We start from the raw sequence: 23597 nt of genomic DNA on the forward strand, positions 1-23597 counted from the left end.
GGCTTTTTCGCGGATAGAAACAAACAATTTACAACCGCTTTATTTCCCTCCAGTATTACTCCTTGCGGCCATTATATTATCTCTGGTTAATTATCAATACGCTGAGACGAGGCAAAACACTTACTTATGCATTTTACCATTACTTTATTGGATCTGTTCTTTGATTTTCGGGGTGACCACTTTAATTGGATTACATCAGGAAAGAGTTGACATAAATGCATTCAGAATATGGTTAACTGTGGTGATGATGATAATATTTCTTATGTTGATAATCATCGAGATCAATCTGATCATACACGGGGTAAGTGGATACGAGGTGATTATTGTTTATCGATAAAACTAAATATGTTAATGCGTAAGGTTTCAATGGGCTCATCACAGTTTCACAGTAATACTAGTTTTTTAAATAAAAGTGTTTTACAAGCGATAAATGTAGATTGTAATCCATATTTCAATTATCAGCAGTAATCATTCAAATAAATCGTAATATATGAAATTACAGCATGGACGTATCGAAAGCATTAACATTCAAACTTTGTTTTTCCTTAAAGGTAACAAAACGTGGTCGACATGCCTTCCAGAGTGATGCCTCTCTTGCCTTGACGGATGAAGACATAAAATATTCGGACAACTCCGTCAATTTCCTGTTTAGAATGACATTTTGGTGGCTTAATTGGTTGCTGAAACTTGGATTCAAACAACCAATCGAAATACAGGATTTGGGAACGTTACCAGAAACTCACAAGGCGTTTCGTTTATATTCAAATTTAAAAGAAGATATAAGAAAACAACAGGTAGGTTTTAGGTTCTCGTAATATTTGCAAAAATGAACTACTATTGGCATTGCTTAGTATCTTATTAGCACTTTGTCGTGGTGTCCCAAAGATTATCCCCTGTGTATCATGTGTATCAATTAGGTTATATTATCATGATTACCGAGCTTATTTTTATTCGAAGCTTTCTCGTGTTATTTCAAAAAGCTGACCTATCGTTGCCATATGAGTACTATAATTGGTCGACTCGTGGTGCCCCAAAGATGATCACTTTATGTGTGTATCTTGTGTTTTCGTATAATACCGAGCTAATATGTGAAGCTTATCCAAACATATTTGGTCTATTGCCATTTGGTCTAATACCATTTCGTCTAATTCCCGCTTAGTCTATATTCAATTGGTCTATTACCAGAAAGGCTAATTGCCAGTTAGTCTAATAATCATATAGTCTAATGTCAATTTAGTCTAATATTGTTTGGTCTAATAACCGATATGTCTAATAACCATTTGGTCTAATATTTCTTTAATAACCATTTGGTCTAATAACCGTTTGGTCTAATAACCGTTAGGTCTAATACTCGTATGGTCTAATAACCAGTTAGTCTAATACAATTTCGTCTATTTATTAATAAACTAAATGCCTGTAAGACTAAATGGTGTGTAGACCAAATGGTTATTAGACCAAATGGTTATTAGACCAATTGGTTATAGACCAAATGAGTATTAGACTAAATGGTTGTTAGACCAAATGGTTTTAGACTTATTGGTTATTAGACTAAATGGTTATCGGACCAAATGGTTATCGGACCAAATGGTTAAAGGACCAAATGATTATTGGACGTAGTGGATATAGACCTAATGGGTTTAGACGAAATGGGAGTAGACGAAATGGATATTAGACCAAATGGTATTAGACCAAATGACACCCACATATTTATGTGCGAGGTTTAGCTTAAAAAAAAGAAGAAAAAAGGATAACCATTTCAACCATGTAAATGACATTATTCTAAACCTAAAATTAAAAGGTTAACTCCGTCTTTTACATTTGATCCTTTTCTCAGACCTGTCCACTATGGAAGCATCTTTACAGGATTTGCAGACGCGATATTATTTTGGCAGGCTTTACAAGACTCGGGTTTGACATAGCGGGTTATATCGGACCATTGGCTCTTAATGGAATCGTTACCTATGCTATTAACTATGAGGAAAAACAGGTAGGAATGAAACATACAAAGGCACATATCTCCAAAATAGCCACGAATACAAGCAATATTGTTCAATAAATAGACAACCTCTTGCTTTATTCACAGGTGTATTGTTTTGGCGGCAGGGAATATTTATAGTTAACACCTATAATAAATTGTTAATATCATAAATCTTGGGTAATATAAGCTTATAAAATAATAAAAAGTAATCATAATATTTATTACTTTCACTTTGTACTTATAGGCAGAGGCTCATTACGTCACAATAGAGGAGTTTTTCTCCAATGGTTTTGTCTTAGTTGGAGTTATATTTATATCTAGTACACTACAGAGTGTCCTGATCCAGAAACATGTCTATCAATGTAATATTATCGGCCTCCACGTCAGAACAGCTATTCAGGTAAATACAAAGTTATAAAACGCTGAATATGTGGTTTCGATTTCTGCGAATGAATTCCACATTCGGCCAATGTGCCATATTGTTGTTTTTCGTGATAAATAAAACGTTGCTGCCATATCAATTTGTAAGCGTTCTTTAGCAAAATCATAGTTCATTGAATTTACAACCGTATGAAACAACAGGCGAAAGTAGTAACTTTTTGCACAAGATTTGCAATTTAAAGAAATTTGGCCATTGCTCATTCATTTAATGACATAAAATTTGAAAATATTTTAAGGAACACTCGAGGTTTTGACTTTTAAACCCTACATTTTGGTCAAATAATGTGCTTGGATAGGTAGTTTTCAATAGATTTACCGCATTCGCCTTGCTATAATATTTAATTGCGTTATCTGTTGACCTAATGAGAAAAGTGTTTTTAGGGGGAAATGTTAGATTTCGTTCGATATAAAAAAAATTCTAATTGGATGAAGGAAACACTTGAGGTTTTGAGAAAACCCAATCACAGATGCCTATTTCCACTAGATATCACAAAGCTCTTATGACTCATTAGAGAGCTTGCGAAATGACGTTACTTTAACTTTAACTTTAACGTCTAGAGGATTATGTATTCAAAACCACCTTGGTTTTGAATACATAATCCTCTATAATCCTCTAGACGTTAAAGTTAAAGTTAAAAGTAACGTCATTTCGCAAGCTCTCTAATATTTTAGTATAACACAGACTGCGTACTAGGCTAGACTCTCTGTAATGGAAATATCTGTGTGCTCGGGTGTATCGAGGTGGAAACTGGCAGTGCGTAGATGCATTTATAGGAGAATCGTTGTAGTCAAACCTTTATGGCTCTGATGTCATTCAAAAGACATCACTGCTGTCTTTCAGAGCCAGTACATTAATGAAGTCTTTTGAATGACATCAGAGACTGTACAAACATTTTTATTATTTCAAACGAATCGTATTGAACATTATGATAACCTAAAGGTATCTATTATAGACAGCTCATTCTTCGTGTTCTTTCTCAATATTCGACAGAGAATAATATTAGGTGTTATGTCAATCTTTAAGAAAGTTACATTATTTCTGTATACATCAGTTTACTTGTTCTGTTTAACAAACTAACCAATTTTAATTAAAATGGACATCACCTCTTATCGTCTTTCCCACAGACATTGGTATACGACAAATCACTTAAACTTTCAAGTTACTCATTATCTGGAGGAGTATGACTGTTGGAGAGATCACCAACCATATGTCCATGGATGCCATGAATCTGTTATTCTTCTGTCAACGAATTCATTATATTTGGGCCATTCCATTGAAGGTATTTATTGCACTACTTGGAAAATTCCTTTTGCTAAAAAGGTATTGCTAAAACAGTGTGTATCTCAACGTTCCTCCTTTAACGCAACAAAATGCGCTCTACCTCATTGGGTAAAAACCAACCGCTGTCGCGCAGCGATGTAGTATAATAAATGTTATGATTGCGGACATGTTCTGTCCCTCTTTTTAATCCCTTATTATTTCTGAACAAAAGAGAAATGAAAACTCATAAATTGAAACGAGGGATTGCTAAACGCTCAACAATTTTTCTTATATACTTCTCTTTCTTACAGATCCTCGTCATATTGTTGCTGTTGTACTCACAAATCAATATATCGGCGTTTTTTGCTTTGGCAGTTCTTTTCATAGCTATTGCATTGCAAATGCTGCTTGGACGGCTACAATCAGATATTCAAGAAAACATTATGGTATGTATTTTAAACTACATTTTTAAGAGTATCATTGTCGTAATAAAGTTGCCTGAGTCTATTCCTTTATGATGACGACTAAAATGTCAATATTTCTTCATATTTATTTGATGTGAAATTTGCAGAATCTTGCTGATGACCGTCTGAAGAAATCCAATGAATTGTTACTTGGTATCAAGCTTTTAAAACTTTGTGGTTGGGAACAGATGTATTGTAAGGTTATTGAAGCTATACGCAAATTGGAAATGGTATTAATTTCTAAATACAACACTTTCTATGGATTAAATGGTATGTATTAATAATATTAACCTAAGTGATCACCCAGCAAACACAAAACTTTTTCGAGATTATTCGCAAAAAGAATTACCAGAAAATATTTAAATGTCGGGTAAAATGTGTTCAAACATTCAAAAACATTGTTTGAAACGTTACTGCAAAATATTCTAACATTAATATTATTTAAGCATTGACCAAATATTTGGCGAAAATGTTGCATACAATATTTTACAATAACATTTTGACAACACTTTAAAAATGGTTTTGTAATACATTTTCATACAAAATGTTTTAAAAACGTTTTCATGACCTTTATATAACCTTACATTTAATGATATAAAAACATTCTTACCAAAACCAAAACCCACAATATAACCCGTTTAAAATGTTTTTTAAATGTTTGTTGTATTTGCCGGGAAATCTGATTGACTGCAAAATAGTAATCCAGCTTAAAATCCTCAAAAAATACAAAACAATAATGGTTTTAACTTCCAAATGTACGTTTCCATTTCTTTTCAGTTTTTATCACTCTTTTGGTCCCAACATTGTCTCATTTCGCTGTAAGTATAATTTGTAGAACGTCAAGACTTCAATCTCCAATCCTAAAAAAAGGCATACATTCTAGCCCAAATATATATATATTAACTGTTGTGCCTAAATGTGTGATTTTGTTAATAAGTTTTGATCTAATCATGACTGTCAATATTTTGCTCTTTAAGGTCTTCATATCGTATCCCTATTTGACGGGGTTACCTCTTCAACCAAACAGTACATTCGCTGCTTTATCATTCATGAATCTATTGATTGAACCGATGTACTTTGTGCCAATTGTAACGTCTCTTCTTGTCAACGGACTCATAGGATTTAGACGATTGGAAAACTTCCTTAAGGCACCAGAAACAGAAAATTCTGATGGTCAATGGAATGAAGAATTACAACAGCAGATAAAGGTGAAAGCGGAAAGTAGCTTAATACCATGATACTCGGTGTTTCTTTTACCAAAACTTGTCCAAGATTGTTTTAGACGATTTTTAACACGAATCAAAAACAAATAAATTAACCCAGAATCACGTATACCCATATCATACCCATTGGCAAATGAATCGATGTGCTTGCATGGGTTTCGTTGATCATGCAAAGACCATAATTGCACGATGTATAAACTCATGCAGAGAGCGTATGGTTTACCATTATTGCGTTTGATGATTGATCATTGAGCTTTATTGCGCTTCCTTTTTTGGCCTTTTCATATTTTCGGTTTCATAACGGCAATTTTACTTTGATTGTGTTTCAGGAAAACCATACCTGTAACAGAAGTGGGCAAATCAAGCAGTGTTCTGAATCAACACCGCTATTGGGAACACCTTCATGTGTGGACAAACATGATCATAATATTTTGCCTGTTTTAACTAACCAAAGTGGTTTTAACACAGAAAAGTCTCACTTATATGCTATCAAGGTATGTCCATTGAACTGGGATAATTGATCTTAACCGGGCTACGAATTGGGGGCTCGTCCGGGAGCTATTTGTCATGTGACATCGTTGTGTTTTTATGTTAATGATTATAAACAACACAAACACTGGTATTTATTCTTTGCGGCATCTTTATAAAGGGTATAGTCTAGATACGTATGCAACTCACTAAAGGAGGTCGCCTGGCCGGCTACCAAGTATTGCCAGAGTGAGAGGGGTTTATTTAGCTTTAAGTTGACAAGTTAAATTATCATTGTTTTCAATATAATTGAAATAACATTTGATTTACAGATAGATAACGGGTCGTTTAGTTGGGATGACAATTCACGGCCTGTACTGAACGATATTAATTTGACGATACCAGAAGGTGAGTATCAACAGGTTTCCATGATGAGTTTTCTTTTCACTTTTTGACGATACACGCAAATCATAGATGTAGGCCTACATTTTTCTTGCTTTTTGCTCCGGGCGAATATGAACTTCAACAACTTTCATTACATACTGACCGACCCTCATATAATAAAACAAAACACGTTTTAAAGTATTTTGTTCTTCCGTAAATGTGTTACGGAACCGATTTTATATCAACGTCTACAATATGCTATGGGTTGATCCCAAAAGTATAAAACTTTGTCAAAATACTTTTTTTCTACCAAAATATAATTTCATGGCCCCGCATCGTTGTTGTTATCATTTCAGGCAAAATAACAATGATCATGGGGACTGTAGGCAGTGGCAAATCATCACTACTCTCTGCAATCCTGAGTGAAATGACGACTGTGCGCGGCAGTGTTTCATTTGGAGGAAAAAGGTAATAATTCCAATTTAATTAAATCGATATAAAGAGATCAAAAAAGTAATTACCGACCCTTAATGAAAGACCATTATTCCTTTCAGATCCTTTCGGATATTCATTCAGAGCAGAATTTATTTCTGCATTATGACATCTCGTTTGTTGCATTTGTCCTAATATCTTAGCGTAACCTAAGATTTGAGAGTTGCATCAGAATCCTACTGTCATTATTCACATCAGTGGTCATAATTCATTTAGTGACAAATTGAAATATATCTTTTCTGACCAACAAGTTCCTAAATGGCCTGCAAGTGCAAGTTGTCCTTTCAGTGGTAAAGTTAGACTCAAAACTACCTTTGACTTCTTGTGACCCTGTTTGTCACAAAAAAAATTAAACTTGTCATGTTTCAACATGAGATTAAGTAAACAATGACTAATGACGAATGGTGTGAATAATAACAATTTTTATTGATTATCACATGATTCGATCTCCTCCAAAGTCATGAAACAAAAGGAATAATCCAATGAGATCCGAGATCCTTCCATCACTGTCCATAGATACTAGAATACAAGTCAATAGAATTTTGCTGCAACTTTCAAATCCTGGGTTACTATCATTTTATTATAATGTACGCTGTCACATCAATATTGAGGCAATTGCAACAAATGAGGTGTCATAATCCGCAGAAATAAATTCTGCTTGCCAATACTTTTTACAAATTTAGCATGGTCGTCGTTACTTTTTTGATGTGTTTACATGCAATGTACAACGCGAATTAACCATTCCCTATGGTCAGTGCAGACTGCTTAGCAGCTTTTTGTCTTTTTGTGCTGTTTGTTTCTTGTTGGAACGGGTCTGCATAACATGATATCAGTATAAAATTCAGAATGGAGATTTTGGTAAAATATATATGTACATGTACAAATGATTATTCGTCCATTCAGAAATTTGTGTCAATTGCTTAATATTCGATAATGCTACAAATTCTGTTTTGAATTTCCAATACACAATTGCGAAATATGTGAAGCTTGAAATAAATTTAGCATTATGATGTAAATTAATCACTGCACGCAATTAAAAGGGCATTACGTGATCCATAGCATCATCCCCCACTTTTCTCAAAAAAAGTTGAGATTTTTATATCACTGGAAACCTCTGGGTACATTATGTTTATGTACGAAAACTTTCTTGCAGATTAATTCGTTTAGCAAAGATATCGTGAAATACACATAATCATGCATAACTCGCAAGCGCACAATCGTAACTGGAATTTCGGGAATAAGCATTTTTCGTGGATATCTACTGAAAAATGTCATAAAAAGAGGATGCTAGGATCACGAAATACTCCGTTAAGTCTGTTTAACTTGTTTACTTGTTTGCTTGTTTCAGAGCGAGTAACGTTCCGTCGATTGCGTATGCCGCCCAGAAGGCGTGGCTTGTAAATGCTTCTTTGAAGGATAATATACTGTTTGGACAACCGTATGATGAACAAAGGTAAAGAGAGCGCAGCAACAAAGAGAGAGAAGACGGAACAATTTGGAGACAAGAGGGGAGGAGGGGAGAGACATACAAAGCGCGCAAGAGAGTCACTGGTGCGTTGCATGTGCATTTGTCGTGTATGTTATTTTGTTTTTGATGCAATGTCTATTATAGTCTTTTATTTATCACCTTTTTATAGATACAAGAAGGTGATTGTAGCTAGTGCTCTAGAACCCGATCTTGCTATACTACCTGGAGGGGACATGATAGAGATTGGCGAGAAAGGCATCAATTTAAGTGGTGGACAGAAACAACGAGTTAGTGTTGCTAGAGCGATGTATTCATCTAAGGATATTGTTCTACTGGTAGGTTTATAGTTCATAACAAAATTAATACTTATTAATTCGCATTCTTCAACGTTAGAAGTTTTCAAAAGTTAAAAAATATGAGAAGAGAAAAAATAAAAAGATAAGTAATCTTATAAAGATTTGAAAAAAGTAATCATTTATAATTGCTGATCTTCGTTTCACTTACAATGGTTTTCCGTAATATATCTTTGGGAAAATGGTAACTTCCAATATTGGTGTCCACATATAATTTATTATATATACTATAATATGCGCTCACAAAAATAGATGAATTCAAAGTTGTTAGCATTGTCTTGATGCCTATAATATAAGATCGATCGATGTGGCAAATCTTATTTCCGGAAGAACAGTACACGAATGTAGGATGAGGAATATGAACTAGGTGGTCGGTAGGAATCTTTGACCAATCTTAGATTGCTTGTTATCACTACTATCCAGGATGATCCACTATCAGCCCTAGATGTAAATGTCGGTAAACATCTTTTCATGAAAGGAATCATTGGAAGGCTTCGTAAATCTCGTCGAACTATTGTACTGGTGACGCACCAACTCCAGTACTTACAACAAGCGGACAAGGTAATATGACATGTTATACAAATTTGTTATTGTCATGCATGTTTTGTGTTGTGTTTGAAGTCGATTATAGGACACGCGACACGTGACGTTCAAGGCTGGCGATAATTACAAGGCTAACAGCCTCATTAAAAAAAGACGGTTAGCAGTTATAAATTGAAAAACAACATACTTACAGTGGGGTAAATTTATCGTACCCCCAACGATTTTAGAGTAGTATCATAATTTTGCTTTGACACCACATCGCATCCGCAACCACCTGATTATCAGCTTGCAATGGCCCCTGCGTATTGGGTCCTCACAAGGTAACATGGCCCAAATGAATTGCACACATAAGGCCAACATGGCTCTTTAAAAATTGTTAGAGATTTTTACCAATCTTACAAATTAATCTTTCAAAATTTAAAACAGATTATACTGATGAATGACGGGCACATCGTATTACAAGGGACATTTGAGGACATTGTCCAAGACAATCCAAACGTTTTTGAGAAATGGCGACAGGACATGCAGAACGAAACAGATTCTGATATGTCAACCAGTTTTTCAGAAGCAGAGGCAGATCTGGACTCGCAACAAAGGACACGTTTAAGAAGACGACGTCATGATATTGCTTCAACACGTAGGTTGCTATGTGTTCACAGATTATGCTAATAACCTGAGAGGAAATAAATATTCCATAATTTACCTTCTCGATATTCCCATAAGCCTTTGCGTGTCACCCCTGATGTCATCATTTGACGTCACGCCCATGGTCACGCCAAAAAACACGTCGTTATTGCGCGAACATCGTTACTTTGAATTTCCTAAGCCTTGAAGTGCGCAGTAACGATGTGCGCATCGGTATGACGACTTCAGGGGTCAAAAGTCTCAAGTTGAATTTATATTACATCGCTAAGCGATAGCGACTGGTTTCAACCAGTAAGGTTGTTGTGTTGGGAACAATGCGCTGGCTCATTGATGAAATACTAATCGCTCGTCGCTCAGCGATGGAGTTATATATTCAGCTTTATGGTCTTACTGAAAAGGTGTATTGGAAGCAATGATTTAAATTTAAACCATAATTATCTTAATACCTTCACAATGTATTAGGGAAAAATAAATAAATATCTCCAAATTAATGTCAAAATAGCATAAACAATTGCGCCAAACATGCTATGATAAAGCAATACCTTAAATTTCTATTTTTATTTGTGTGCCACTAGTTTGAGGACAAACTTTGGTGAATACCGTCAAATTCAGCAACCTTTTGTTTATTTTAGCTTGTTTTTGGGCAGCAACCTTTTGTTTATTTTAGCTTGTTTGAGAAGCACCCAAAACCTACGCAGCCACTACCTTTTTACCCAATACCTCAATGTATACTTATAATAAATGGCAAATACAGCAGTAGAAATGTCCATTGATATAATTATTTTAATATACTACACTATACACCTATCCGACTTCACCATTACTGCGGCGTCCCCGATGTAAAACTGCGGTGTCCCAAAGTCCGGGGTTCAATCCATTATTTATTGTGTGCTATACAGAATTGTACCCGGGAATTGTACACAACAGTGACATTCAATACACAATCATAAGTATTGCATTACGAATTAAATCTCCCAACATCTGTGTTGCCGTCAATAGAGGGCCAAATACAGTAAACGCTTCTCCGGATTGGTGTATTAGCATCTTTGCTACATTTACTATATCTCTATAGAACGTTTTTCAAAATGACACATCCTCTGTTTTCTCCTTCAGATGACAAGGAAAAGGGAGCCTTAGTGGAAGATGAGGAACTGCCCCGTGGTGCAGTAGATCTTGGTGTCTACATTTATTACGCTAGAAACATGGGCATCGTTTGGGCATTTGCATTCTTATTTTTATGTATGATTTTTATGTCTTTCAACATATCAAGAGATATTTGGCTTTCTAAATGGTCTGAAGCAGGGTTATATAACAGTACGGTATGTCGTCTATTTTGCACGGTGTATTCAAAATAATAACATAATTATCCCGCTAATACTAGTCAATAGCAGGATTGTCTTGATATCACAGAAATCTAATGTTTGTGCGTGTTCAGAGGTTATGGGGCACAAACGGTCACAGGTCAATTTGCTTGTTGTTTTTGGGTCAAAAGTCAAAGTTGCTTCAATATTCGTAAAAGTTGAGGCAAACTGTTTGCCTAGCTTAGAGGTTTCAGAAAAGAATAGTTTGCACTATCTGCAATGTCTAGTTACACAGCAAAGTGTCAAAAGATATGTAAGATTGCATAGGATTCAATGAAATATGTACTTATTTATCATCTATCTTCTGAACTTAGCATCGCAGATAGTAAAAACTATTCTTTTCCTGAATTCATTGAACTTGAGGAACAGTTTGCATTAAATTTTTACGAATATTGGAGCAACTTTTATTTTCACCCCTGTATAACATGCAAATTGGCCTTAGACCTGTTGGGCCTCAAAACTTGGTAACTATTATATTATGTCCTACGCGCAAATATGTTACATTTTTGCGATCTTAAACCAGATAAATAATTTGACATGTTTTTAGTGAATTTGGAACATGTTTAATTTTGAGAATGTAGGGGATTTGGGGGTCTTTTGGTCATGGGTTTCCAATATTGCTTGGCAGACAAAATTTTTCAAATCAGCATACCCAAATTAACCAAAATAATTTTGGTTGCCAGCGAACTTGCCGCTTGATGCTTAAATAGGCATATTATTTCCAAAATAAAACCAGTCTATGACGCCTGAGTTAGCATGATTAGTGAATAGACATCATAACAATATAGCACGGTAAGTTAATGCCGTGCGCCCCATAATTATATCAGTTTTATTAGTAAATATCACTGCCAATGAACTATTATGCTGCCATCTATCGTAAAACGTGTTAACGCCCAGTTGTATTGAATTATTAAAAAATGGATAATATATTTTCTCATAAAATTGTAAAAACATTATATCTCTATTCAAGGATCGATTACTTTTTAAAATTTAGAAATGTTTACCTTAAACATGATCTAATTGAAGCCCTAAACATTCCCATTTACTTTAAACGTAGCTGTATTCGTTCTATGTTCAAAGGTTTCAGATGTAAACGATGAATATCTGGCAGTATATGTTTATCTAGGATGTGGCTGCATCGTGATGGCGTTTTTATTTCCTTTGGCTGGCGTTATAGCCGCTTGGTTTGCTGCCAAACGACTACATTTCAATATGTTACGTAATGTAATGGCAGCACCAATGAGGTCAGTATTGACAAAAGTACATTAACCATTAGCGTAGCCAGTGGCGGGTGGGGGGGGGGGCATGGACAGTGTGCCCCCCGACAAAAATGAAAGGAAAAACTGCCCCTCTGACAAAAAATGAAAGAGGGCACAACTAAAGAAAATAAGAAAATTAACATGGGCCAAAATAGTGTAAAATACAACATTTTTGCACATTGTCACAATAAAGCCCTTTTCATCCTGATCATGAGCGAAAATAGTGTAAAATACACATTTTTGCTCGCACATCGTCCAAATAAAGCCTTTTTTGGAAGCTCGAAGAAATGTAGAATCTCTCTAAATACAAACCGGTATAAATTTATGTATTGCATGATGCAACTGCAATATTATTTTTTTCGTCTGTACCCCCGAAATTGTATTTTGCTCCCCTGACCCTGACATTAACTCCATACATTCTTAAACCTTCGTCTTTATCATCACCGTCGTTTTCGTCATCGTCATCATCATCATCATCATCATCATCATCATCATCATCATCATCATCATCATCATCATCATCATCATCATCATCATCATCATCCATCATCATCCATCATCGTCCTCATCATCCATCGTCCATCATTTATCATCAGTAACAAGAATATTATTATCATCATCAACATGATTGTAAATTATTCAACTTTCTCCCTGATTTTTGTAGATTTTTTGATACAACACCTGTGGGTCGTATATTGAACAGGTTTGCCAGCGATACGCAAATCATAGATACGGTAAGTGTACAACTGGGGTGTGTTATGTTTATTTGTTTGTATTTGTTAAATTAATGTTTTATTTACTGTGTTATGATTTTGATTTCCATTTTCAATTGCAGAAACTTATTATCGCGTTAATGGGACTGAATTACTTTCTGTGGACATTATTATTTGCTTTCATCATCAATTCCATCATTTCGCCAGTATTCATACTTGAAATCATTCCAGTGCTCGTCATCTATTCTATGATAGCGCTTTACTTTATTCGAACATCAAGGTAAGAGAAACAAGCTGGCAATCACAAAAGAACTAATAGTATTATTGAACTGGGCCATATGGAAGAACAGGGGAATACTTAAATTTTCCCCTGAATATGGACCCAGTATAAAGAAGAAATAAACAAACAAACAAACAAACAAACTGAAATGTACGAGTATGTTATTCTAAACTCGTTAACAAAAGTTTGGAAAGTTTTTTCAAGCATCTATATCTCAGAATATTTGTGACTTGTTCATATCGTGTTGCATATCAATGGATAGCTACTTTATTCCTCTTTACAATGACACCACATTTAAAACAATCACCCTTTTCAGTCTGAGTACACGTCTTGTGAATGTACTGGTGTTCTCAAACAGAATGTGCCAAATTGACCATTATTCTGCGCTCAAACAACACTAGTCACTTACCTTAATAGCATGTGGAAAACCATAGCCCAGCCACAACAGCCAGACACCCTCCTCGTGCTGCTGCCCAGCCTGGCCACACATTAATATGGGATGGCATTCCATTATTCAACCAGAATACGTCGCAGGTCATGCAATGTGGGTGCATTCAAGGTAGTCCCACAATTAGTGTTCAATCGGGTTGAGGTCTGGGCTGATAGTAGACCATTCCATTCTCTCTACTCTCTTTTTCTGTCGTTGGCTACCCTGGATCTGTGGGGGCGAACGTTGTCATCTTGGAGGGTGCATTGGATCACACACTGACTGTGAAGATATGGGATTGCACCTGGCTGCAGAAATAATAGTCAATTTGGCACAATCTGTTTGAGACCCTACTACATTCACAAGACGTTTACTCAGGTGTGACAAAGGTGATTGTTTCAAATGTGGTGTCATTGTTAAGGGATGAACATGTCACAAATAATCTAAGATATAGTTGCTTGAAAAAACTTTTCAAATTTTTGTTGAGTTTATTCTATTTCATTCTATTGCCATGCCATACGTAAAATATTTGATATCGTTGGCTGGTTAGTAAGCTTTTATTGTGATATTGATGCATGGTCTTTATGATTGGACTAAGCTGGATTCAGGTGAAGTGCTAACTGTGTTAATACAAGCCACTACTAAAAGATTACAAAGGCTGTTTGTGTGTTTTGTTTTTATGCTTAACTGTGAACAATAGCCACAGTAAGAACTACAGAGATTAATAAGCCGACAAAGTCATCAAGTTTACAGAGAGAAACTCTGATATGCCAATCAAATGGTTCACTACTGATCAAAGATATAATATATGTATAATGTACAATTAAAAGGCATGATACAAAGCAGGGGAAGTGGGAAACACTGGAATCATGAAAGGTATGCTTATCATGAATTGTCAATACTTTTTCTGCATGATTCGATGGAACGTTAAAACTACAATAGCTCACAACTTTCTCAACTCTTTGATTGAATTGAACAATAGAGCAATTCGTCAGAATTATCGTTTCTATAATTACAGGGAACTACAAAGACTTGATAGCGTAACAAAATCCCCGGTGTTCTCACATTTTTCCGAGACCTTGAGTGGCCTTGCAACTATACGTGCTTATAGGTAAGTTTTATATATATTTATAATATTTAATCAAAATGATGTTATTACAATTTAAGCTCATCAGTATACCGTGGGTATATAAGATGTGTGGGGTTGTGTGACTTGGGGTGGGTCGGGCATATGCGTCCACGATCTGTTTGGGGGTGTTCGCCGACTAAAAGTGTATTAATTAGACGGCGTGCTGCAGTGTGAATGTGTTTTCAGGATGGGTGGGTAGTGTGGGGTTGGCGAGACTTACTCATTGAAAAACAAGTTCATACAAGTAAGTTTGTCCTTATCCCTTAACCATGTTAATCACCAACCATTAATATTACAGGGAACAAAGTCGTTTCTTTCTCAAACTTCTGGAATATATAGATACAAACAACGCAGCATTCCTTTACCTAAAAGCCAGTTTTGGTTGGCTTGGTCTTCAGTTGGTAAGTATTCTATACTTGTTTTCCTATTTCGTGTTTTTAGCAGTTGTCCACATCCAACTTAGTGTAATCAGCACAGACATTGAGTGTTATCATCATTGACATTTTTTAACCGAGTAGCTAATTAGTTTAACAATAAGATGTAACAAAAGATGCAGTAAAAGATCGCGTCGGTTTCCAGTAAGTTTATCCTGCACATCATGCTCGGCCATTGGAGCCACCATGACATGGAGCTACATGGCGAATTTGCCACGGGACCACGATCGAACACGCCGCGGCGTGCTCGATTGTGGTCCCATTCATTGTGTTGAGTGTTTTTGTTATCCATCGGGGAAGACATTACATAAACGAGTTCCGTCGTTGGGGTAACAGCCAGATGATACAAAACGATGGGATGTTTCTAACTAGTTTTTAGGTTGTTTGTTGTTCTTCCTGCCATTGTCTTACTTTCGAATCAATTTCTGTAGGGGGCAAACTGATTACTGGTTATCTCTGTTTCACAACTCTCCTTTTTTAAAACTATACATGTCTCATCAAATCTGTGCCCCTTTCTCTGTTACAAAAATTGATTTCTAATCTTCTTGTGTGTGAGCAGATCGACAGCTTCACCTCGCCATTTTTCCTCATTAAAACTAAGAATTTGATATAGTAACAGAGGAAACCTCATATTTCTCTCATTATCTCAGTAAATTTAACGCCCGAGTTACGTTTGCGCGAACAAAACACGGTCAAAAGTGGTAACCCCTTCGGAAGTATTATGTGCTATCCTATGAGCATTGTTATACTAGTATGTTCTCATACAACACCGCTGGATTGATGTAACTATGAAAACGGATTGTTTTAAGGATATGCCTCAATCGTAGAAACATAATATGAAAAATTAAGGCCAATCAACTTTAATCAAAGAGTTGAAATGCTTGTAATTAAATGCCCTTACAAATACATTTTCTTGTTCATTTACAGAGCCTTTGTGGTGCTGTTGTTGTATTAATGGTTGGAGTAACCACACTCGTCCAATCTACAAACGGCGTTCTGGCACCTAGTGAAGTTGGGTTGGCTATAAGCTATGTATTGATGGTAAAAAATGCAAAACTAAGTCCTGAAGCTATTTTATCATACAGCGAATATTAAATAAACGCACCCCTTTGACTTTGGTTGCTATCAGAATATAAAACAATATAATATAGCCCCCCCCCCACACACACACACTCCATACACCACCACCAATGACCACACCACTCGATGTAAATCTCATACACGAAGGCTCTAACTTTATTTTTACTTTTTTTTCCTTGCCAGATTGCGATAACAATGTACGATTTTGTTCAAGCTGTTACAGAGACGGAGATGCAAATGAACCCAGTTGAAAGAGTTCAATATTATGCAATGGTTCCTACAGAGAACTACCGAGGTATAGTGTGTAAACACTATTTTTATTGAAACCACAGTACAATCTATATAGGGGCCCTAAAGCGTCTTTTAACGCACATTGTGCCAGAACGATAAGTTATGTTAGAATGTAAAACACCAAGACCCGACGGCCAACTTCATCTTCCACTTGTGTTTTAATATGTTAATTTCTGAAATCATATTTTGCCAATTTGGACACTGATTTGAAATGGCTGAAGTACTTAGTATGTCACTAAATTACATTTCTATTATTCATTATCGATTCCAGCTGGTTCTGATTTTTTCTTTCTCTCATTTAGTATATTATGTCAGTTGATCCGATCTTGTTTATACATGTTTTAATTATATTTGATAGGATCAGAACCTCCACCGGGGTGGCCTTCGAGAGGAGCAATTGAGATTGATAACATATCAGTACGATATGCAGAGAAGCTACCTGCTGTATTAAAAGATGTCACTATGTTTGTGCAAGCTGGAGAAAAGGTATTTATAATTTACTACACCAACCTGTATTGCGTTTACACATACTCACACACACCCCCTCCTCACCAACATTTAGTTTTCCGTACGCAGTTCCGTCTCGTTTTCCAAAATAAATTATGCCCTATCTCAAAAGTTGTTCTTTATAAAATAACAACATTTCATGTCACACTGCAAATTCAAGGTCATTCGATAGGGTATCCAATGACCTTGGTGTACCCCTGAAAATAGATTTAATAAACATCGTTGTTTTTAATGACTTTACATTTTGGCTGTGTAATCTGTAGGTTGGTATATGTGGCCGAACAGGGAGTGGTAAATCTTCGCTAGCCCTGGCATTTTTCAGACTTATTCAGACATTTAAAGGTAATCTGTTTGTTTTTTGTTTTGTTTTGTTGTTGTTGTTGTTTTTTTTTTGTTTTTTTACAATAGTTGCTATGCTATGTAATCTTCTTATTTCTGCCACTATGGACACTGGGAGAACACAGAATTTACTATTTTTGAATTCAGTTTTATCAATTTTCTTTCATTTAACAGGTAAAATTGTCATTGACGGGGAAGACATTGGCGGGCTGTCTCTCACATCATTACGACAACGCTTATCAATCATTCCTCAGGACCCGGTACTTTTCAATGGTACAATCAGGTATTCAACTACACGGACAGATTTCTTATTTTTAACAAATAGCTAAAAGAAGTGCCATTCCAAAGCTTCTGTTTTTAACACCAGATACTCCCATCTAAACAAACCAAGTGTATTCAGTGGGAAGATCGTAGGTAGCGTTGCTGCTCGACATGAGGCTGCATGCGCGTTTGGTACTTGAAATGCACATAATGTATAATTACTTAATCACAACCAAACAATGATATGTGAATGTGTTCTTTACTTTTGTACATCTAACATTTTAAGAAAATGATATGAATCACAAGAAGTTATTGGTTTCCAAATTAAATTACAATTTCTAGAAGCAACTTGGACCCAGAAGGGAGAAGAAGTGACCAGGAACTTTGGCATGCGTTGGAAATAGCACAACTGCAGCAAGTTGTTTCACAATATGGCAACGGATTGGGTAATAATATAATACCTTTACGTTTTGTGTGAAATAATAATGGTTTTCGGTATGTTTGATTGATAAAAGACTTATATCGTCCCACTTTATAAGCGAAAGTACATGTAGATGATTACGTTTTTGTATTTCAAATACAAATCTTCAACATTAGTATAATTTTGTGATCAATAATGCAACGTTTCAAGCAGATAACTCTCTTCTGGGGAATAACCAAGAAAAACACAACCAGAAACAAGATATATCACAAAGACAAAGTACCATAGTGTTTTAAAAACAGAAACTCCCCATGTAGTCTTTTCTTTTCAAAAGAAACTCAAAACGACCTGATGGCATCACTTTTTTTTTTGGTCTTATATGTGTTCGGCCTATTCCCGCCATTACAGGATTGTGATAACGTCATTGTATCAACCCAAGAGACAATAACAATTATATGTATTTGAAATTTACTTTGTTTCTTTTTTTAACAATTGCTTTATTTATGTAAATAAAGAAATAGTTAAAAAAAAGGAAAACCTAATAATCAAACATAATATATAATAACATGTTCAAAACCTTTCTTGGTTATCAAACATGCTATCAAACATTAAGAAATAACACTTTTGTATTCTTGAATCTACGATACAGATGCATTAGTATCCGAAGGTGGGGATAATTTCAGTGCCGGACAGCGTCAACTGTTTAGTTTAGCACGGGCGTTCCTAAGGAACTCACGTGTACTAATAATGGATGAAGCAACAGCATCAGTAGATTACGAAACGGTACAGTATTAAGTTAATGCATGTATTCTAACAGATACTTTAGCTACCGTTGACTAACTTGTAAATAAAGACATTACCAGGATAGTGCGTGAACCACACACAAAATTGGAATGTTGGGCCTATTAAGGAAAAAGCAACAACATTTCTGCCTTTGTGCACCGACCATGACGGACATCGTCAGTACTAGTATATGGAGGAAAATAGTTTGTTTCAATCTATCTGCGATACCTTATATGCATAGTGGTTCGGTTCAGATCTTTGATATCAAAGCTTTTCGTAATTTATTCGGTTTCCCACCTATGGATTAACAAGAAAATCCGAGTCTACAATTAAGAGCATGGCATTTTGGAATTTAACAAAAGGAGTTACAAAATTTAGCATGATGCGTAATATATTCCGTCGTTCACAATTGTTACAAATCCGTTACAAAAAAAACCAATAGTTAAGCAATACGAAAAATTTGAACTGAGGCAGTATTATTTCTAAACCATTTTAAATCTTGCCAATCACCCTGTATATATTCCCCATTTGTCACATTATGATATTACAGGAGCGTGTCCTTCAAAATGTGGTCTCTACGGCTTTTAAAACTAAGACCGTCTTAACCATTGCTGTAAGTTTGACATTTACTCTCATTCTGTAACACACTCGGAAATAAATACTATTTACACAGTTGAAACATAAGTATGCATTGATAAATGAAAATATGATTTATTTCAATTTAAAGTGACCTATAAAGTATACAATCTATTATCATTTGGTTTAATACCATTTCGTCTAATAACCATTTTAGTCTATATACAATTGGTTTATTACCAGAAAGTGCTAATTATCACTTAGTCTAATTATCATACAGTCTAATATTGTTTGGTCCAATAACCAGTATGACTACTAATCAGATATTTTTTTGATAACAATTTGTTCTAATAACTGTTTGGTTTAATACCGGAACTGTTAGGTCCAAGAAGCAGATGGTCTAATTACCAGTTAGTCTAATACCATTTTCGTCTATGTGTCAATTCGTTTTGAAGTTTAACAAAATTGCCATTTCGTCTTTCTTTTCCCGGTCTTTTCCAGGTTAATAAATAATATAGTCGTAAGCTCATGTATTACCAGGGATGCATGGGCTTGTACCAGTTATATACCATTTCAACATTAAAACAAAATAGGTTTTCCTGTTTCTGTTATTTGCATATGGAGTTGCTGTAAATGCTTCATGTATTATAGCTGTTATACTGTTCATGAGACTCCGAAAGCAGAGGTTGCACTCCTTTAAGATCACGGTGACGCCGGACCATGACCTCACAGTAGTACCGTTATTGCGCCTATTCAACATCATAGTATTAGACAAATCGGTAATAGTCATGTTAGTAGACCGATTGGTTAGTAGACTAAATGCTTCTTAGACCAAATGGGTATTAGAACAAATAGCTATTACACTAAATGGTTTTTGACTTATTGGATATTATACTAAATGTTTTTGGGTCTAAATGGTTATCGGACCAGATGGTTATTGGACCTAATGATTATTGGTCTATTGCCATTTGGTCTAATACCATTTGGTCTAATTCCCGTTTAGTCTATATTCAATTGGTCTATTACCAGAAAGGCTAATTGCCACTTAGTCTAATAATCATATAGTCTAATGTCCATTTAGTCTAATAACCGGTATGTCTACTAACCATATAGTCTTATAACCATTTGGTCTAATATATCTTTAATAACCATTTGCTCTAATAACCGTTTGGTCTAATAACCGTTAGGTCTAATACTCGTATGGTCTAATAACCAGTTAGTCTAATACCATTTCGTCTATTTATTAATAAACTAAATGCTTGTAAGACTAAATGGTGTGTAGAGCAAATGGGTATTAGACCAAATGGCTATTAGGCCTAATGGTTATAGACCAAATGAGTATTAGACTAAATGGTTGTTAGACTAAATGGTTTTAGACTTATTGGTTATTAGACTAAATGGTTATCGGACCAAATGGTTATCGGACCAAACGGTTAAAGGACCAAATGATTGTTGGACGTAGTGGATATAGACCTAATGGGTTTAGACGAAATGGATGTAGACGAAATGGATATTAGACCAAATGGTATTAGACCAAATGGCAAATCCCCTGATTATTGGGCGTAGTGGATATAGACTTCATGCGCATTGGTATTAGACGAAACAGTATTAGACCAAATGGCAAATCCCTAATTATACGAAAGCTAGTGTATTTGGTTTTGCGACTAGAGATAAAAATGTAATTCTCATTCACATGCTTGTATAACTTAGATAAAGTGGGAAATATCAAAATTGATTAGTAAAACAACTTTCAGTAATTTCCTTGTTCGGTGTCTTAAGGTCCGTTCATACTACCACCGCATTTGCGATGCGTTGCTTTGCGATGCGGTGTGTTGTCGCACCGCATCTACTGCATTGCGATATCGCAATAAAGTTAAATACATTTTAACCTGGAAATGCGACGAGTTGCGTTGAGTTGCGGCAAAAGTAATCGATATATCGGCATCGCAAAGCAACGCATCGCAAATGCGGTGGTAGTATGAACGGACCTTTAGTTAATCATAGTTTGAAATAGGCATGTATTCCACAAATCAGATTTTAAAGCCATTTTGGTATTTTAACAACTCATTTTCTATAATGAAACTTTTTTCTATATTAATAGCATCGAGTAGCTACTATTCTTCAGTCAGACACTATATGGGTTTTGAATGAAGGGAAAGTGGTGGAATGTGGCAGTCCGGAGCAGCTTCTACGTCGACCAGAGTCTATGTTCTACGGCATGGTTCAAGCAAACAAATAATTACACATAGCTCTTGTTCAGACCATAGTCGTATAAATAGCACATACCAATGATCGACTCCATTCACCATACTGTATAGAGCTGAAGAAAGTCCAGTGACCCCCAGTTTCCGTTCAGTTTCAGAAGAGTCTCTTCCGTCAAGTATCAGAGGGCATGATAATGCCATCAGTAACGCTTATCTTATGTGTTTTGCTTCATCATGTTCATTAGTCAGCTTTAATTTAAGCGAACAAGTTACATATAAAAGGGTGTTTAAAGTAGTTTTGATTTGATTTATAATTAGACCTACTGTTAAAAAGTTTTACTAACAGAAGTAAAAAATATGAACAACTCTTTGGTATTTTTTTACAATTGCACTGATTTAATAAGGCTACATTGGTGAGTCAACAAGTGAAGACATGTGTCTTTTTCAAACATAAAACGAATATCATTGAGTACCAGTGCCAGACAATGCCGGACAAAAATGTTTGACGGTGACTCTTTAAATAATAGGGTTAAAGTAAATAGCTTCCCCCAATTTCCTCTTTCTGATCAATGTTGGGTTGGAAGGTTAGAAAGAAGCCAACATTTCGATCAGTGAAAACAAGGTCAAAACAGCAAGTTTTCAATGATATAGAAAACTTAATTAAATGACGTGTTTGTCCTTCTTCATTATATAGAATATATATTTATGCTATTACTACTAAACTTTTCCTTAAAGACCGATTCAGTGATCCCAGCGCAAGTGTAAACAAATTAAAATAGTTTATAAATTGCTTAAAAGTGAAGGATAAGTCATTCAAATTGTCCTTTGGTATTTTTGAAATGACAAATTTGGCAAAAAAACCGAAGAAAACAGCAGTACTGACGAAGTTGAAGCCCCGCGTAGCTAATTTATATACTGTCAGTATTACAGATTCGTATAAAATGTCTTATTTTGTCTTAAATACGCGGGTTTCGGCTGAGCCACTCGCAGGCTATGTTAGCACATCCATGACAATGATAAAGGAACCAAAATCTGAATTTTGACGATTCTTACGATCGTCCGGATGAGCATTACTCGTCGAGTGGTCGATAGACGTCCCAATAAATCGGACTTAGTCACCGGTCAGTTCTACAGCATAGATATCCATGGCTAGCGATGGTTAACTATGGAAACATGTTAAAGGACATCAAGAAAATTTTCTAAGTTATTTATTTTGAGCTCTTTCGAGTATCGACGAGTAATGGATATATTCTGTAGATTTAGGTTTTGTCTGTGACTGCTAATGTGAGGCCGTCGTAGGTCGTACGGGGCCCAAACTCGGTCGGTGGGTGTAGTTCTGTCCTGGCAAGAAGAAGTTTATGATCGTTAGGTCATCCGACCCCGGGGCCCCTCCAAGGGGTCATTTGAGGTCAAATGACTAAAAACTGTCATATGGGCATGAAACTAGGTCCTACGGGGCGGGTTCAAACTCGGTGGGTGGGTGTAGTTCTGTCCTGGCAAGAAGATGTTCATGTTCGTTAAGTCATCCGACCCCGGGGCCCCCTCCCAGGGGTCATTTGAGGTCAAATGACTAAAAACTGTCATATGGGCATAAAACTAGGTCGTACGGGGCTCAAACGCGGTGGGTGGGTGTAGTTCTGTCCTGGCAAGAAGATGTTTATGTTCGTTTTAAAGTCATCAGACACCGGGGTCCCCTCCCAGGGGTCATCTGAGGTCAAATTACTAAAAAGTGTCGTATGGGCATGAAACTTGGTAGGTACAGTCAACATTTAAAACAACATTTTGTTTATGTTCGTTTTAAAGTCATCTGAC

At 35.8% G+C, this 23597-nt stretch overlaps 2 protein-coding genes across 2 annotated transcripts; both read left to right on the top strand.

Annotated features, from left to right (window-relative positions):
• The first annotated feature begins 559 nt into the window (after nt 1-559).
• LOC140152727 (ATP-binding cassette sub-family C member 8-like) lies at nt 560-4961 on the top strand. The gene is made up of 7 exons (XM_072175196.1): nt 560-794; nt 1835-1987; nt 2223-2378; nt 3545-3699; nt 3992-4126; nt 4252-4414; nt 4922-4961. Exons 1-4 carry the CDS (start codon nt 654-656, stop codon nt 3602-3604), a joined length of 510 nt encoding a protein of 169 aa, XP_072031297.1. The 5' UTR covers nt 560-653; the 3' UTR covers nt 3605-3699; nt 3992-4126; nt 4252-4414; nt 4922-4961.
• LOC140151662 (ATP-binding cassette sub-family C member 9-like) lies at nt 3634-22849 on the top strand. Its single transcript, XM_072173997.1, has 25 exons — nt 3634-3699; nt 4252-4374; nt 5122-5352; nt 5697-5861; nt 6168-6243; nt 6576-6687; nt 8060-8164; nt 8349-8514; nt 8956-9093; nt 9502-9712; nt 10834-11039; nt 12162-12325; nt 13005-13074; nt 13176-13333; nt 14779-14871; nt 15188-15290; nt 16251-16364; nt 16587-16698; nt 17053-17180; nt 17465-17543; nt 17715-17823; nt 18144-18247; nt 18872-19005; nt 19556-19618; nt 21683-22849. Exons 1-25 carry the CDS (start codon nt 3634-3636, stop codon nt 21818-21820), a joined length of 3168 nt encoding a protein of 1055 aa, XP_072030098.1. The 3' UTR covers nt 21821-22849.
• Nucleotides 22850-23597: the final 748 nt, after the last annotated feature.

This window comes from Amphiura filiformis, chromosome 5, assembly GCF_039555335.1.
Source record: "Amphiura filiformis chromosome 5, Afil_fr2py, whole genome shotgun sequence".
NCBI classification, from domain to species: domain Eukaryota; kingdom Metazoa; phylum Echinodermata; class Ophiuroidea; order Amphilepidida; family Amphiuridae; genus Amphiura; species Amphiura filiformis.